The 17489-nt window shown below is 45.0% G+C and overlaps 1 protein-coding gene across 1 annotated transcript in view; it reads left to right on the top strand.

The window, feature by feature from the left end:
* The window catches only part of dchs2 (dachsous cadherin-related 2), a 161793-nt gene that overhangs the window by 123302 nt on the left and 21002 nt on the right, over positions 1–17489 (top strand). Inside the window, exons 14-16 of the mRNA XM_041178823.1 lie at positions 2075–2188; positions 5696–5907; positions 7916–8067. Of these exons, the coding sequence (XP_041034757.1) occupies positions 2075–2188; positions 5696–5907; positions 7916–8067 (478 nt within the window). The remainder of the gene's footprint in view (positions 1–2074; positions 2189–5695; positions 5908–7915; positions 8068–17489) is intronic.

Below are 17489 nucleotides of genomic sequence, written 5' to 3'. Positions count from 1 at the left end.
GTGTAGTTTTTCTTCAACAGGATCCCTGCCCAGAAGTCAGCCTGTTGGGAAATTTGGTTTCCAGATGGGCAGGAAACAAGCTGCAGCCTCTGCTAAGTCCCCTCTTGCTTCTAGTGGGAGCACTGGGGATAGGGGTTCCAATCCCTGACCCTGGGTATGAGGAATTTTAAGCAGAGGGGAGCTTTAGGGGAAGCATTTATCTTCTCTTCAGTGTTGTGCTTGCCTCTCTTCAGCTGCTGGGTTTCACCAACCCTTGGAAACCAAGCTGACCAGAGTTAAACATACAAAGCGAATTAAAGCAGAAGCTTCCAGGCCCATCAAAATATTTAACTGGCCACCACATCTGCTGGGAGAGGTTGGCTGCTTGCCCTTTGTTCCACTTCCATTTAACCCAGAAGTGGTGGGTTGGAAACAAAAACAGAAAATACTGGAAGAACCCAGCAGGTCTAGCAGCATCTGAGAGAAACAAAAGTTAACATTTTGAGTGCATAAGATCCTTCTTCAGAAGTTTTCCAGCATTTTCTGTTTTTGTTTCAGATTTCCCCCATCCACAGTATTTTGCTTTTATCTTAGTGGGTGGTTGGAATTGGGTTTGAGGTTTTTGGTGTTAACATTTCATCGAACCCACCCATTTTAGAGGTTTAAGATCAAGCATATTATTACTGTATGAACATATGTAGGAAGTAATCACTGTCATGAAGAGATTAATGTTATTGGAAATTATTTTTTTGAAATAGAGTTTAGTGGTGTCTGTGTCTATGTGTGTGTATGTGTGTGTGTCTTAATTGGCTTAAAGCCATCTCGTCTAGAGGCTTTGGTGTATAGAAAGAAGTAGGTTTGAAATGGTAATTAGATAAACATGGGGAAGTTTAGAAACATAAGTGTCAAGGGGACAATTTGCATTTTTACATAAAGCATTCAAAACAATGGGTGAAATTTTGCACATAGCTAGAAGGCGCCAAGCAATGTGTTTATTTTTTTCAGCTTAATAATAAAATTGATGGAGTCAAAGAATGTTATTGTTAGAAGAGGTAAAATTAAAAGCCTAGTAATACAATGGAAAATTTACATTCAAAGAGAAAGATATGTATAAAGGAGAAAGGAGATTGTGTGTAAGGCAGAGTCATTTTAAGATCAAGTGTGAGAAGCCTCCAGCCTGTAAACCTCAAGTCTGTCTGCAAGGACCCAGGGCTGAAAGAAACTCATTTTGAATGCGACTGTCCAGGGTATGCTCTGCCAGGTGTGTCTTTAAATCTATGAGATTTACTGTTGCTTTAGCGGGGGTGTAACTGAGAGATTAATTAGGGGATTTTTGTAGTTACTATAGGAGTAATTTTGGAGACATATGTATGTGCTTACAATTTTTCTTGTATTAATAAATGTTTAATTTAGTTTTATACAAAAAACTCTTGAGATTTGGGGCCTTATTACTACTGAATTCAAAGCCTGCATCTCAAAACATACAAATTGCAAAAAATGGGTTTTGACAGTTATTTCAGGTTTCCCTCTGGGATTTGAGCAACTCAGCCTTTACCATCGGCTGTATCGTAATAATTACACATAATTCTACTAACTTTAGAAATTTGTTATCTATTTTTAATTCATATTGGAGCTATGTTATTAATACCCACTTTATTTTTTGTTACAAATGGAAGCTTTAACACAATATCGTGACTATCATAATATAAGAATTTCCACTAACATTTTTGTTTAATACCAGATTCCCTTATGCTGACAAACACTGCTTATTTCACAATACAGGTATTATCAAGTGCAACATTTCCTCTAGAAAGCAACTCTGCAAGATTGGCTGCAACATTTTTAGAGTGCTGGTATCTTATTTTGTAATTGTGGGTTCTGTGTAACATTGTGTGAAAATCTGGCACTGGTACATACACCTAAGAAAGCTGACATGAGCCGTTTGACAGGTAGGGGAGGGGATAATCTTGGTTGTATTTGCAGATGCTGTTTTAACAAGATTTACCATAATTATAAATTGTAGAAGTTCTATGCTGGCCAACCAATTCCAGTAATCCATCATTATTACAGCAATAATTATTCTTTCATTGTACAGGCACAGTGGTATTGAGTATCATGGCTCAAAACTACAGCACGAATGGAGAGCTAGTCATATACAGCATCTTTAGTGGGAATGAAAACAGAGCCTTTCACATAGATTCAAATACTGGTGAGAGAAATTACTTATGTTTACCCTGCAATTTTGCAATACATATGCACATTCCAGACTTAAACTGACATAAGAGTGGCAATTTTAACCTAAAATTGACTGGATCAGGTGCGTGGGCTGAATTTTACACTCTGCGGGCAGGCGCACGCCCGACCTGATTGGGCATAAAATTGTGTGAGAAGACGTCGGACAAGCGCCCTGATGTCATTGCGTGCTCGCACAAAAGTCGGAAGCGTGCCTGCTGACAATTAAGAGGGCAGTTAAGTCCATTAACGGCGCAATTGTGTCTGGTTTCTCGTGGCCTGACCATGGTTGGTGGACGGGCAAATCGGCCAGGCAGCCTTTACATTTTTCATCAAACCCCGTCCAAGGGCGAGGTGAAATTTCCGTTATGAAATGAAATGAAAATAGAAATCTGTGGGCAGCATTTTTATCATCTATATTTTCAGTGGCTGATTGTGATGCATGGACATTTTTGCAGCTTTTTAAAACTTTATTCGATGATTTTCAGGTCTGCTGCTCCCTAAGGTAGCTGTCTGCTTTCAGGGAGCTTTCTCGCAGCGCTCACCTGTGCCATGGAAACGTCATCGCCCGCCCTCTTCCTGCCCCCCGCCCCTGCAGTGCTGAGCTTTTCAGCGTGCGTTTCACACTGGCTGGCCATTAATTAGCCAGCCAGTGTGAAATCACAGTCAGGGGCCCATTTCCTGGCCGCTCCCGGCCCGCCAATCGCACGCACCCACCAAAGGTAAAATTCAGGCCCATAGCTGGTTTTATATCCCATCTGATTTTACTCTTCATTGAAGTGAATGGAAATTAACATTGGGCAGGTTGCAAAACAAGCACTCCAGCTAGGGGTAAGGTTGACATTACTCCATTCATTTCAGAGTCAGGTTCTTGGGCAATGATTGTTGAATAGCTTCAAATAAAAAGGAAACAGTGTCTACTGTAAATTTTAAAAATAAACAGAAAAGAATGGAAATACACTGCAGCTCAATCAGCATTGTAAAGAGAAGGGACAGGTTATCACATTTCATGTTAGTATCCTTCAACAGTACTGAACTTTGAATGATAGAGATGTTAGTTACTCTCACCTTTGAGTCAGATGGGTCATGGGTTCAAGCTCTTTTCAAGAGACTTGAGCTCGCAATCTAGGCTGACAGTTAAATGTAGTAATGAGGGAGTGTTTGCTGTCCGGGGTGCCGTCTTTCAAATGAGACATTAAAGCAAAGCCCTGTTGGCCTCCTCAGATGGATGTGGAAAATTCTGTGACACATTTGAAGAAGAGCAGGGGAGTTCTCCACAGGTCCTGGCCAATATTTATTCTTCAACCAACATTAGTAAAACAATTTATCTAGCTAGCTATCTCACTGCAGTTTGTGAGACCTTATTTTGTGCAAATTTCCTGCCGTACTTCCGAACATTACAACAGTGACTACACTTGTTAACGAAATACTCCATTGGCTGTAAAGCTCTTTGGGACATCCTGAAAGCTGAATATAAATACAAGTTTGTCCTTTCATTTTGTTTTAGCAAGACAGGAAAAAAGGGAAAGAATCAACAGAAACAGAGTGAATAAAGAATGGCCTTCAAACTGCTAATAAAAAACTGATAGATAACAAAGAAAAACCATTAGAAGGAAAACGAATGTGCCAATAATGTAAGATAAATAGACTAGAGAGAGTGCCACACTCTCGCAAAGCAATAAAATAGGGAAAAATAGAGACAGAAAGGGATAAAATGTTAAAGGGTAGGTTTCAAATGCAGCGATGTGAAATTAATCACAGAATTGTAATAACACATTCAGCCTCTTGTTCTAGCTTCTCCAATCTGTCTGCCATAGTTGACGTCCCTCATCCTTGGAACAATTCTCATGAATCTTTTCTGCTCTCTTTAATGCCTTCACATCTTTCCTAAAATGTGGTGCCCAGAACTACACATTGTTCCAGTTCAGGCTGAACCAGTGTTCTACACAAGTTTAACAGAACTTCCTTGTTTTTATATTCTTTGCATCTGTTAATAAAGAGAGGACGCTATATGCTTTATTAACCATGCTCTAAACCTGTGTTGCCACCTTCATTGATTTATGCACATTTACACCAATGTCTCTCTGCTCCTGCACCCCTTTTAGAATTGTACCCTTAATTTTATATTGTTTTTCCACTTTCTTCCTACCAAAATGAATCACTTCACACTTCTCTGCATTAAATTTCATCTGCCACTTATCTGCCCATTCCATCAACCTGTCTATGTCCTTTTGAAGTTGTACACTATCCTCCTCACAGTTCACAATATTTCCAAATTTCATATCATCTGCAAATTTTGAGATAGTGCCCTGTACATCAAGGTCTAGGCCATTAATGTATATCAGGAAGAGCAAGAGTCCCAACAGCGACCCTTGGGGAATGCTTCCCAAACCTTTCTCCTGCCCAAAAAACACTCATTGACCACAACTCTGCTTCCTGAGACTCAGTCAATTTCATATCCATGTTGCATTAAAATAAAAAATACTAGTAAACACAGTTGCCCTGTTAGTGCTGAGACGAGGAAATAATCAGATCAAGCGATGGATTCAGATGATTACCAGCATTGTAATAAAATCTGAAAATGCTAGAAACATGCGGCATATCGGTTAGTATCTGCAAACTGAGGAAACTAGAGTTCATGTTTTGTGTCTTATGACCAGTCATCGAAGTATGTCTTCAGCTCCGATTTAAGGAGCTAAATTTGGTTGGGGGCCTGAGCAGCAATGGAAACACATCCAATGCCAGATTAGTTTGGGTACTGTAGAGATGTCCCTGGTGGCTGACTAAAACAGGCATTAGGTTGCTATATATGTAAATGAAGGGCCTAATGCCTGTTTTTGAGTCTCTCTTCTGACTGGCACTGAATGGAGTAGGCATTGGACCTTTTCCGCTGAGGAACTGACAGTTGCTGCAACTAAGCAGCGGCCACATAAAAAAGTACATTTTCTTTTAAAATTTAATGTGGAGCAGGTGCTTCTTTGGCTGTTCAGTATTTTTTAGGGCTGCTGACAACTTGTGATTGGCCTCCTTCCCAATTACCTTTCTCCCCCTCTTCCAATCTGGGACTAATGTAAAATGGCAGCAAGCGATGTAAGAGGCCAGAAATTAACCCTTTTGAAATAGGTGATCTCCTTCTAGCAGGTTTATGTAAATTAATTATTTCAGACCTGAAGCTCAGTTTCAGTTGGGTTGCATGCTGTCTGATGCCATTGGCTATATGTGTGAAAATAGGCCATAACTAATTTCTACTGCAGGAACTCCAATCCAAATAATTAACTTGACTCTCCTTTGCTTCACTGCAACACATACCCTAAATCACAACCCAACCTGCTGTAAAGAAAATGGAGGATATATTGTTCAGAAACCTGTATTAAGTTGTGTTGGAACAGTGTGGGAGAATACCTTCCTTTGGGAATTGGTCATAAATAAAAATTATTTTGTGCATATACCTGAATGTGTTATGACCCTTTATTTTCACTTTTAGGTGAGATTGTAGTAAGAGATTCCAAATTTCTGGATTATGAAGTCAGAACTAAGATGCATTTGGTATTGTTGGCAGAAAGTAATCATCAGATAGCATACAGCCTGTTAACAATTATAATTGAAGATGTAAATGATAACCAACCACGTTTTCAACAAAATCATCATAAGGCATCAATATGGGAGGGCCAAACCCGCAATACCTATGTCTTTCAGGTAAGGCTTATCTCATAATTATACATGACCAGAGAGAGATTATCAAACAGTGGAAGGGTGCACTATTCATAGCAAACTTACAATAAAGTAGACAATTAAAAAACTATATAACAGCTCAATTTCACTAATCCTTCACATTATGTTTGGACGTTCGCAAAAGTAACCTAGGTTAGAGGTTACAGAATTTAACCCAAAATAAGTAATTGTCATATCGCTATTTACACTAGTTGTCTGAAGGCTCTGCTAATTTCTACCAAAGTTACAGTGGGAGATTGGAAGGAATCCTGCCGAAAGCCAGAATCCTAGATTCATAAGTCAAAGGCGATTAAACAAGAAAATGCAATTTAGAGACGTTAAAATACTGCAAAGGTAAATGAATGATATTAATGATGGCAGCCGAGAAGTAATTTTCCATCTTCATGCTGCCTTTGGGGAGCTTCGTAGGTTGTTGGAGTAAATTAGAAATGGGGTGGGTAATTTTAAATTTGGGCAATAGTGCATAGATAGCCATTCTACATCACTCCCAATCTTCATTTACATTGATTTCAATGGAAGCAATGGGAGGGGTGTGTATAATTCATGGCCTATCCAGAATATTATTTTAAAGTAAATTGCAATAATGCAGATTGAAATTAATGAATGAAAGTTTTAGGTCTGATATCAAGAGGTTTATGCAAACGATCAGTATAGGAATGAATTTCCAGAATGAATAATGCGTCTCCACTTCGTCCAGCTGGGTAAGACTGCACCTGCCTGGTTCCATTCTTGTCTAAATAATTGTATCCAAAGAATCACCATCAATGGCTTCTTTACCCATTCCTACACAGTTACCTCTGGTGCCTCCCAAAGATCTATCCTTAGCCCCCTTCTGTTCCACATCTACATGCTCCTCTTGGCGACATCGTCTGAAAACACCTCAGTTTCAACATGTATTTGACAACACCCAGTTTTCCCTCACCACCACCTTTCTCCACTCCTCCACTGCCTTCAAATTGTCCGACTGCTTGTCCAATATCCAATACTGAATGAGCAGAAATTTCTTCCAATTAAATATTGGGAAGACTGAAGCCACTGTCTTCAATCCCTGCCACGAACTCTGCTCCCTTGCCATCGACTCCATCCTTCTCCCTGGCCACGGGGAGGCCAGTCTGAGGCTGAATCAGACAGTTTTCAACCTTGGTGTCACATTTTACATCAAAATGAGTTTTCAACCTCATCCATGTTGTCATTAAGACCTCTGTAACATCACCAGACTCCACCCTGCTTCAACTCTTTTGCTGCTGAAACCCTCATCCATGCCTTTTGATACCTCCAGACTTGACTATTCTAATGCACTCCTAGTCAGCCTCTCACATTATACCCCCTATAAACTTGAGGCCATCCAAAACTCTAATGACTTGTGTTCTAACTCTCACAAATCCCAATCACTTGCCAACACTGTTCCTGCTTACCTATATTGGCAACGCCTTAACTTTAAAAATTCTCAAACTTGTTTTCAAACTCCTCAATGGCCTTGTCGCTCCCTATCTCTGTAATTTCTTCCAGCCCTACAACTCTCTTGAGATACCTGCACTATTGCAGCTTCTTGAGCATCCCCGATTTTAATTACTCCCTCAGTAGCCTGGGCTGTAAGCCCTGTAATTCCCTCCCTAGACCTTTTTAACCCTCTTCCTCACATTCCTTCTTTAAGGCACTCCTTTAAAACATAATTCTTTGACTAAGCTTTTGATCATTTGCCCCAATATCTTCTTACATGACTCAGTGCCATATTTTGTTTTATAATGCCCCTGTGGATGCTATATAAATACAAATTGTTGTTGGTATCATGACCTTAATACACACTGGAACAGGAAATATGGAACATATAATGAATAAATGTCTATTAACTATTGCAGAATGGGAAAGGCTTTGTTTGTGACTTTTGACTAATAGAAATCAATATTAAGCTGATACCAATAAACTAAAAAAACACTTAAATTAATCCTAAATGATTACATACCTTTGACAGGTTTTTGCCTCTGATGCTGACAGTGGGCTTAATGGGCAAGTTGAATATTCCATAATATCTGGAAACCAAAATGAGGCTTTCATTATTGATTCAGCTCGTGGGATTCTTACAACTAATGCTATTTTAGATCGAGAAGTAATTTCCTCCTACAGGTTTGTGCTGGTTCCTTGTGCAATGTCATTTTGTAATTAAAATTATTGCATTTAGCATTCTTGAAACCATAAATTTGTGCATCACTCATAAAGGGAATAATCTTCACTGCTTGGATGGTAAATGGAAATGATAAGTAAATTGGTTCTATAATGAATGGGTGACCTGCTCCACCAGTTTACCACACAAGCAATGAAGGTAAAAATTAGCCCTGGATCATATCACCCATGTGTATGTGACATCAAACTTCATCCATTATCACTTTAATTATTGGCTTAAGCATGTTCTATGTCAACTATGTTGATTTGCTCAAATATCCAGACAGGTAAGAAGAGCAACCACTATCAGTTATGTAATAATTACAACACAGAAACAGGGCATTCAGCCCAACAGGTCCATGGCTGTGTTTATACTACACATGAGCCACCTCCCACCCTACTTCATCTATCCCCATCAACATATCCTTATATTCCTCTCTCCCTCATGTGCTTATCTAGCTTCTCCTTGTATGCATCTATGCTAATTGCCTCAACTCTTCCATATTCTAACCAGTCTTGGGGTAAAGAAGTTTCTCATGAATTCCCTGTTGGATTTATTAGTGACTATCTTATATTTATGGCCCTTGGCTTTGGTCTCCCAGAAGTGAGTCTACCCTATCATTCAGTTTCAGAATCTTAAAGGCTGTCAAATCATGTCCCAGTTTTCTTTTTTTAAGGAATTCAGGTGGAAATTTAAAAATGGTGGGTGGGGCCCAATTGTGGGATTCCAGTCCCCATTTCTCTCATGTGGGATTTTTATGGCTCTGTCATAAGGGTGTGGGTAGTAAACGCACATGCAGCAATCCTGCTGTTGTCTACTTCATTACTGGGTGGTAATTTTAGACCCCCAGCTATTTTCTTGATGTCGGGCCCATTTTGTTAGGAATCATGGTTCATGGCACCTCAGAGGAGTCATGAACTTTGATGAAAGCCAGTTCTGGAGTCAGGAACCTTTTGACAGGTAAGTTTGAAAAGTGTTGCCAATTCCAACTGTCATAATTAGATGCTGTATGATAAGTTAAATATGTAAAAGGTAAGTGACCATTAAATTGACCAGCATTGTGAAAGTGTTCATGTGCATTGGATTACTTTATCCAGTGGTCAATGTGCTCTTTTGCATTCAACAGTATTGAAAATCTACTTCTGTCACCTGGACTCTGCCATTTTAGAGCCTTTGTTGTTTCAGTTGTGCATTGGAATCCATTTTGAATGTGTGGCTGAACTCTAAAAATCTACTTTTGGATTCAGCTCTGTAGGGGTTGTTTATACTTTTGTGAATGGGACTGTGAGCTTTGCTTGATAGTTTTATGAGCTGATGAAGTTTGGAGTGGCGAATGTGGTATGGAGGTGGCATTGAGGGTTGGGTGGGGATGAGAACAAGGGTGCCTAACAGTCATCCACAGAGTTGGGCTGATGGCCCAGTGAACAGAGGCGGGCATTCAAACCTGCTGACCTGAGCATCTGCCCGCCTGTGTTGCCACCTTGAGCCTGCTTCCAGAGATAGCAGCCCTGACTCTAGCCCATCTAGCCCATTCTTGCCATCCCAAAATGAAAATAGTATGGGTGGGCACTACTGGGTAGAAGGCAGGATCTTGAGGTATAGGGAAATAGCCCAACTCACGGTGCCCTCTTCAAGGATGACATCTTAGGCTGCGAATTTGGGCTCTGTAGCATTACTAGTACTGGCACTACAGAAGACTCGAAGGCATAAAATGGCGTGGCTGTTCTGCTGGCTACTTCCATTGTGTCCCACACAGTGCATCATGCTACAAGGAACTGACATGGATGTCGGTAAGAAGTCCGGTATCTGATGTGACACACCTTGCTGAAACTTGCACCATGCGAATCCACTGACCGCATGTGCAAATCATAATCTTGAATTTAGCTGCATGAGGGGCTCACTACTTGCAATAAAGGGCCTGACATCCAACTTGCACAAGAGGTGCTTTTAGTTTACTCTGCTCTTGCAAAGTTAGTGTTTTGTAGGTCTGTTGGTGAGCTTGTGCATTCATTCAGGGAGGACATAGGATCTTGGGGCTGTTGTTGCTGTATGGGGTGTGTTGGTGTAGTGCCTCTGGATCTACAGCATGGCCAACAATTAAAACAAAGAGAAAACTCTGTGAAGAAGGAGAGGAGGAGGGCTGCCCAAAGAATACCCTACCCATTAGGAGTTTCCTGAAAGTACTTCTCATATCTCTGCCTGAGCTAGGAGCAATCTCAGGTGATTCAGATTCACCAATGAAAGAAGGTAGTTACAGAGCCTTCAACATGACCTAGGGCCTCACAATAAGGTGAGAACAGTGCTTCCAGTGGTCATAAAGATCCCAGTGGCATTAGGCTTCTATGCAACCGGATCTTTCCAGGCAGGAGCAGACAACATATCCATTGCCCAGTGCTCTGTCCATTGAAGCACCTGGAAGGTGATGGAGACCCTATATGCCTAGATAGGTGATTACATTGTACTATCTCTAAGAACCGAGAAGCAGGATGAGTCTGCATGTGGATTTATCAAGGTACCTAGATTCCCAACAGTGCAGGGAGCCTTTGACTTCACGCATGTGGCTCTGTGTTTTCCTACATGTTGATGGGGAGTGGTATAGGAACCACAAGGGCTACCATTCCATCATTGTGCAGTTGGTGTGTAACTTTGTACAGTACATAAAGTCAACGAATGCTTGCTCTCCTTGCAGCATGATGCCTACTTTCTGGAATAGTCTGCTGCTGTCGCCATCTTCGCATCTCCAGGAACAACCAGAGGGTGGCTTCTTGGGAGACAAAGGGTCTCCCCACATATGTGGTTGATGACACCACCAGCTGGCCATGAGAGCACAGCCGGCATATAGTGAAAGCCATGCAGCCACCAGGAGCCTCATGGAACAGGCACTCGATGTGCTGACCAAAGCTTCCGATGCCTGGATTACTCGCTGAAAGCCCTACAATATACGCCAAAGCATGTCCCCAAATTGTGGATATCTGCTGCATCTTCCACAATGTCCCCATCATGAGTTCTAGCCATTGCCACCAGGAATCTGGAGCCAATTTTAGGAAGAGGAAGCATCCAGACACCTTTGCCCTGGACTGGCTGTCAGGGAGCATCTGCTCAGACTCCACTTCCCATAGGACAATTTCCCTTTCCCATCATGGGCCCACTATTTCCCACCTCACTATTCATCTGGGATGCCCCATTACAGCATTTCCTTGGCTGAGAACCTACAATAAAAGCAACGAATAATAACCTTTCCATAGCATCTTCATCCAAAATCACATTCACTCACGCAAACAGAAATGAACTATTCATCCTTATTTTCTTCGTGCCTGTTTTGCAGGTGCCTTGCCTGTCCTAATCCCCCTATGCAGTGCTCCCCCAGTGGTTGCTGCATGGCTAGTGGAAGGCTGCTGACATTTCCTGGGGCAGAGTGCAGATGGCTTTCCAGGATGCCCTTAATCAGCTCTGGGCCTTGAGGGCATGGCTCTGAATTGCGTTACCTCGGTATGACTGACAGCAGTTTCAGCTGGTTGCCTGAGAGGCAACAGTAAGTGCAGTGCAGCAGTGGTGGAAGCATAAATGCTGTCACCTGAGAGAGGATATAGCAGGTTCATGGCCCATGGTACCAATGCCATTCCCACTAGGCAGTACCTTGTAATTCTAGTAATCTGTTGGAGAATAGATTGTGGACAGCATTGGGAGCCTGAATGCCTTTTTGAGTACTGGCATCCATAGCCATGATGGCAGCAGTCTGAGCTTGCATAGCAGCAAACATGGACCTCATGACCTCTGTCTCACCTTCCACGTCAGCACTGAGGCATTGTGCAGATTCTGTCTGTGCTGCGTGGAAGCTGAGAGAGTGGTCACCAGTCACTGCATCATAGCTGATTTCACAAGTGCTGTTGTGGAGTTGCCCACTACTTCCACGCTGGAAAGAATGAATTCCAAGTTCTGCGCAGTGCTCTGTGCCATGTTGGAGCTGGATTTCTCTCTGCTACTTGACAGTGACTGGAAGCTTTCTGGAAGGCCCAACAATGTAACAAGCATCTCGGTGTGCATCCTCATTAGGGTTCTTCTGTAGACCTCCCCATCAAAGCCCTCACCTGAATACCCTGCAGAAGAACTCATCTCTGACCTTGCCATCTCAAATGCTGGTACACAAGCTGCTCTCCCCACTAGCCTGACTGCAGTCCACTTATGCCTGGTGACTCACCACATGCAGATTCTAAATTTTATTAGCTTCAAATTCACAGGGCTGAATTTTCTGGTTGGTGGGGGTGAGGGGGGAGCGGGCGCGGACCCAATCGGCGCCATTTTACGCGGGCAGGCCAATTAAAGCCCGCCCAGTGTAATGCGTGACTCGCGAGGATAGCAGGAGTGGGCGGCGGGAGTGCACTGTCCACCGGGTCCATTGGCGACCTGGCAGCCTATTTATATGGAGCGCTGGCAGCCTTTGCAAGGCTGCTCACAATGGCAAGTGGAAGGGCTCACCAGAGGGCTTCTGGTGAGCAGGCCAGGCTGGAGGGTAGGACAGCGGGACAGGCCAGGCCAGAGGGTAGGGCGAGGAGCCAGTGTGCCCCTCGTTTTTTGGATGACTGCCTTGCTGCCTTCCTCGAGGAGGTGGCAGCACGGCAGGAGGTGCTGGTTCCCCAGGATGGGAGGAGGAGGCCACCCCACATGACGAAACATGCCTGGGAGGAGGTGGCGGAAGTGGTGAGCTCCTGTGATGTGGTGCGGCACCTGGATCCAGTGCCGTAAGCGCTTCAGTGACTTGTTGTGCTCTAACAGGGTGAGTGCCATGTTAGCATTTAGCTCAGCAGATCAGCTTATTCCGCCCCCTCCCCCAAAAGTCTGAGTGTAGTGACTGCATTAAATCATTGTCAGCATGTGTCCTTCGCTAGGTGGGCAAGCAGAAACTGCCCATGCTGAGGTCAGCCTGAGAGGGTGATGAAGAGATGTGTTTTGCCCTTGCAGCATGTGTTACACTAAGTCCCACATGACTGTTTTGGGGGCAACCAGGAGGAGCTGCACCTAGGCGCTGTGCTTGAACTCCAGGACATGTCCAAGTCAGGGTGATGACATGCTGGGAGGGGAGCTTCAAGGGGGCGTGGCAACAAACCATCTGCTGCGCTTTGCACTCCACGTGCTTGCGTCTCCTTGCTATGGAAGGATATACCGTGTGGTGCCTAATGTGATGTAGTCAACATGTGTCCAAGGTGGAGGTGGGCAGGGTAGGGAGCAGGCCTAGCATCTTGTGAGAGTGTTTGGCAGCAGTGGGGTGAGGAGGCACTGGAGCCCTGATACGTCCCACTCTGGTTGGGGTGGGCCATGCATGAAGAATTTGCACTAACCAATGCTCGTTTCTCATTTTCAGAAGAAGAATGCTCATAACGCAGCAGAGCGTGCAAGGACTGGCACTGGCCAGGTGTAGATCACCGTTCTTAGCTGCTTCAAGCAGGAAGCCTTGAATCTGGAGAGGCGCCATGCGCCCAGGTCCACTGATGTTGGTGAGGCTGGGGTGCCACGGCCATGTATTTATGCCCAACAGTAAGGTCAGCATTGTTCTTAGCAGCCATAGCAGTGCTGAATGTTACGTGATTTAATTTTGCAACATGGCTTGACCATTGCTTATGGAAGGATGAGCGCATAATTATCCAGAGGACAGTGATACACTTTAACATTGTCTCCAAGTTAACTGATCCACTGTCCTTGTTTTTCCTTTCAGCATCATGGGAGCAGGGCCAGGAGGAGGGGCAGCAGCAGAGGCCCCCTCTCACACCTGAAGGGCCTGAAGTCTCACCAGTATCACACCATTTCTGCGAGGCAGGCACCAGCACAGATACTAGCACCTCGCTGGGAATATGAACATCGGCTAGTGTTCCGGGACACAGTAGTGAGGGCACTTCACGGTTGCTGAAGTAGTTTAGAGAGACAGTGCCCATGGCACCAGCAGTCAGAGGACTGCAGGGGACCAGGCACATACTCAGTTGGAGCCTGATGATGAACCTCTGGAGCCGTCCGCGATGCAGCAAATGCAGGAAATGTGGCTGGGTGTGTGGGAGCATCTGGAGGAGTTACATAAGACTATGCTTGGTTTGGTCTCCATGGTAGAGGAGTCTACATGGACTATCGCCGAAGCAATGAGCCTCATGCCCAAGCGCCATGCGTCCTCCATGGAGAGATATGCGCTCTGACCGGTAAGCCCTCACATTGGCATTGACCTCAGCTGGTCAGTGCCAGCGTGGGAAATGATTTGGGCATTAACTTTCCCAGCTCGGTGCCGAACCATCCACGGTGAGCAAGGAGGTCCGAAGCGACCTCACGTCAGCGCAGCAGCTGCTTGGCGTCTCTGTGGGCTCCTTTCAGGACACTCCGGATGAGTGCAGCAGCACCTCTGCCCCTCTCCCAGTGACTGTAGCATCTAGTGAGGTTGCGCCGACTGGGGAATGTCAGCTGTGGAACTGGCAGCTCCCTCCCAGGCAGGGCCAGCACAGGCTCCACAGGCCAGAGGACAACCGCCAAGGTCATTGAGGCCAACAGGACAGCAGAGTCAGCAGGCTTTCTCAGATGCCACTCCAAACGATGGGGCAACACCAAGACGTAGCACACAGAAACAAAAACAAGGCACCTTAGGCACACCATGGTTTTTTCACTGGTGCTTTCGTGTTGGCCCGAGGTGAGGTCCTTATGATTTGTTTTGAGTTGTAACACTATCGTCTTTCTTATTGGAATAAGTTGGTTTGCTTGACAGAATAAATTTAGATATGTCACCATGGCTGAGACTGCCTCTTCCTTTTCATGTGTATGGCTTCCAAAAGTGTAATGAGTACTTTGTTGGACATTCAGCTTTATTAACAAGGCCCTTAGTGACTGTTCCTCCTTAGGTGTCGAGTATCGAGCCTGCAACCCAGGAATGTCCTGGTGGTCCACCTGTGGTGTGCTAGCTGAAGGTTCATTGGGATTAAAGCCTCCTGGGTGTCCCTGCCTCCCTGGAGTATGTTCGGGTCAGCATCTATCCCCTCAGCATTTCCCTGTGCGTGCTCAACCTCGGACTCACTGCTGGACTCATCATGTGTGGCTGCAGCCACTGCATCGACGTCTTCATCATCCACTGCGTCCCCCCTTTCTAGCGCAAGATTGTGGAAAGCGCAGCATGCAACCACTATCACCAAGACATGATCTGAGGGGTACTGGAGTGCACCCCCTGAACTGTCCAGGCATCAGAACACATCTTGAGAAGACCGATAGTTCTCTCCACCACAGCCCTTGTGGTGGCATGGCTCCTATTGTAGCGCTGCCCAGCTTCTGTTCTTGGATGGTGGAGCGGCGTCATGAGGCACCTTCTGAGGGGATAGCCCTTGTCACCCAGCAGCCATTCATCCAGCTGGGCTGGAGCACTGAAGAGCCCTGGCACCTGGGAGTGTCTGAGGATGTAGACGTCGTGGGAGCTGCCAGGGTATCTTGCACAGACTTGTAGAATCTGCATCCTGTGATCACACACTATCTGCACGTTCGTGGAGTGGAAGCCCTTCCTGTTGATGAAGGCACCTTGATGGCAACATGTGTGCAGTCTATTGTACCGTGGACACGGGGGAAGCCAGCAATGGCCATGAAACCTCTGGCTCACTGTGTCTGGCTTGCATTGTCCCAAGGGTAATGGATGAAGGTGAATGCACCCCTGAACAGAGCGATGGTAACATGTTTGACACAAGTGTGGACAGCTGATTGGGAGACTCCGCAAAGAACACCCATTGATTCCTGGAAGGAGCCAGAGGCATAGAAGTTAAGGGCAGCTGTGACCTTCAGACCCACTGGCATGGGGTGCCCACCCACACAGTTAGCGAAGATCTCAGGCCCTATCATCTGACAGATATAACTGACTTTCTCCCTTGAGAGATGGAGCCTCCTTTGGCACTACACCTGTATACCCTAGCAGCAGTCTAGTGGCATCTTCTGCAGCCCCCTTCCACCTTGGTCTACCTCTTGGCCCTGCGCCCCTTGTGCCTGTGCCTGCACCTGTCCTCCCAAAGGTGGCTTCCCTGGAGGCTGAATGTGCACTCCTGGCCTTCTCCCCCTTTCTAGCTCTCCCTTCCTCCTCAGAGGAGCTGCCTCCAATGGACAGTTCAGCTCCCATTCCCAGGCTAAGGGAAGGCTTCCTGAAACCTGCAGGCCCAGAAAAGATTCCTCACTGCAGAGTGCTGACCTTAAGGTTAAGAGTCCAGAAAATGTAGCTGGTATGTGTTTTGAAGTACTGAGGATCAAACAGGCAACTTTCAAAAGCTTTGAAAAAATAAATACTTGACTGTTCACACTCGCAACCCCAGTGAGCCCTCTTATCCCGCCCGTGGATAAGGTTAATACAAATGTGTCCTACCTGCCTGCCTGTTGCGCCTGTGCGCTGACCTGAAGATTGCACTAGCGCCAAAAAATCGGCATAGATTGGTGAGTCAAGGGCCTTAAATGGCCCATTAATTAATGGTGGGTGCACAACGGACATCATCACACGCACGCCCAGCGAAATATCGTAATGGCGTGCAGTGACGTCGGGACGCTTGCCTGACGTCACCACGTGTCATTTAACGCGTGGACCCTACACGCCAATGGGAAAATTCAGTCTACCAGTATCTGAGCTGGTGGGTGCGAGTGACAGATCAAGCAACAGTCCTTCTGTATCAGTGGTGAATTATTACTCTTGCTCTTTCTCCTGGGACTGCTGTGGCTAGGTAGGTGGCAGTGCTTCTGAAAATCTGAAGGCACAAAAGGGGAAAGTTGGGATGTAGGAGGGAGTGTAAAGGATAAAGCAAGAGGTCTGTGGTCACACCATCATGCCTTGCATGATTGCACATCATGCTTGCACATCATGCCAGATATCAGGATGAGGATGAGGTGGAAGTTGAAGATGAGTATAAGGCAGCAACATACAGTTGTCCTGAATGCTCTTGGCAACATTGAATGGTATGGCTTTGTCGTGGCCCCATGATGTACAGTACCATCTCTTCTGTAGGGCTCGGGGAATTAAGATATTTCTGTACCCTGCCAGTTCAGATTTGCTCAGTTCTGTTGTGAGACACCTTGACCTTGAAGAGAGTGGTTGGAACATCAGTGATAGTGTAGCATTGTGTTTGGATGATATGCCTGCTATAGCTGAATAGCTGGAGTTATGTGGAGGCAACGAGAGGCGGGTGTGAGGCTGGCATCAATGGAAGGTGTGGGTAAGTGAGCTGAGTGGAGTATGTGAATGTTAGGCATGAGTTCTAGGGACTACTGATAAGGATGTACATTGAACATCTTGAGAGGTTGGTAGTGTGGTGGTTAGCCAGAGAGGATTGGAAATTGATGGTCAGAACCTTCGCTGCTCCATTCCTGGCTCCTATTTACAGACTGGGATACACGACATCCT

This window comes from Carcharodon carcharias, chromosome 1, assembly GCF_017639515.1.
Source record: "Carcharodon carcharias isolate sCarCar2 chromosome 1, sCarCar2.pri, whole genome shotgun sequence".
Classification (NCBI taxonomy): Eukaryota; Metazoa; Chordata; class Chondrichthyes; order Lamniformes; family Lamnidae; genus Carcharodon; species Carcharodon carcharias.
Note: the sequence above shows the minus strand (reverse complement) of the source record. Positions and strands in the feature narration are given on the sequence as shown.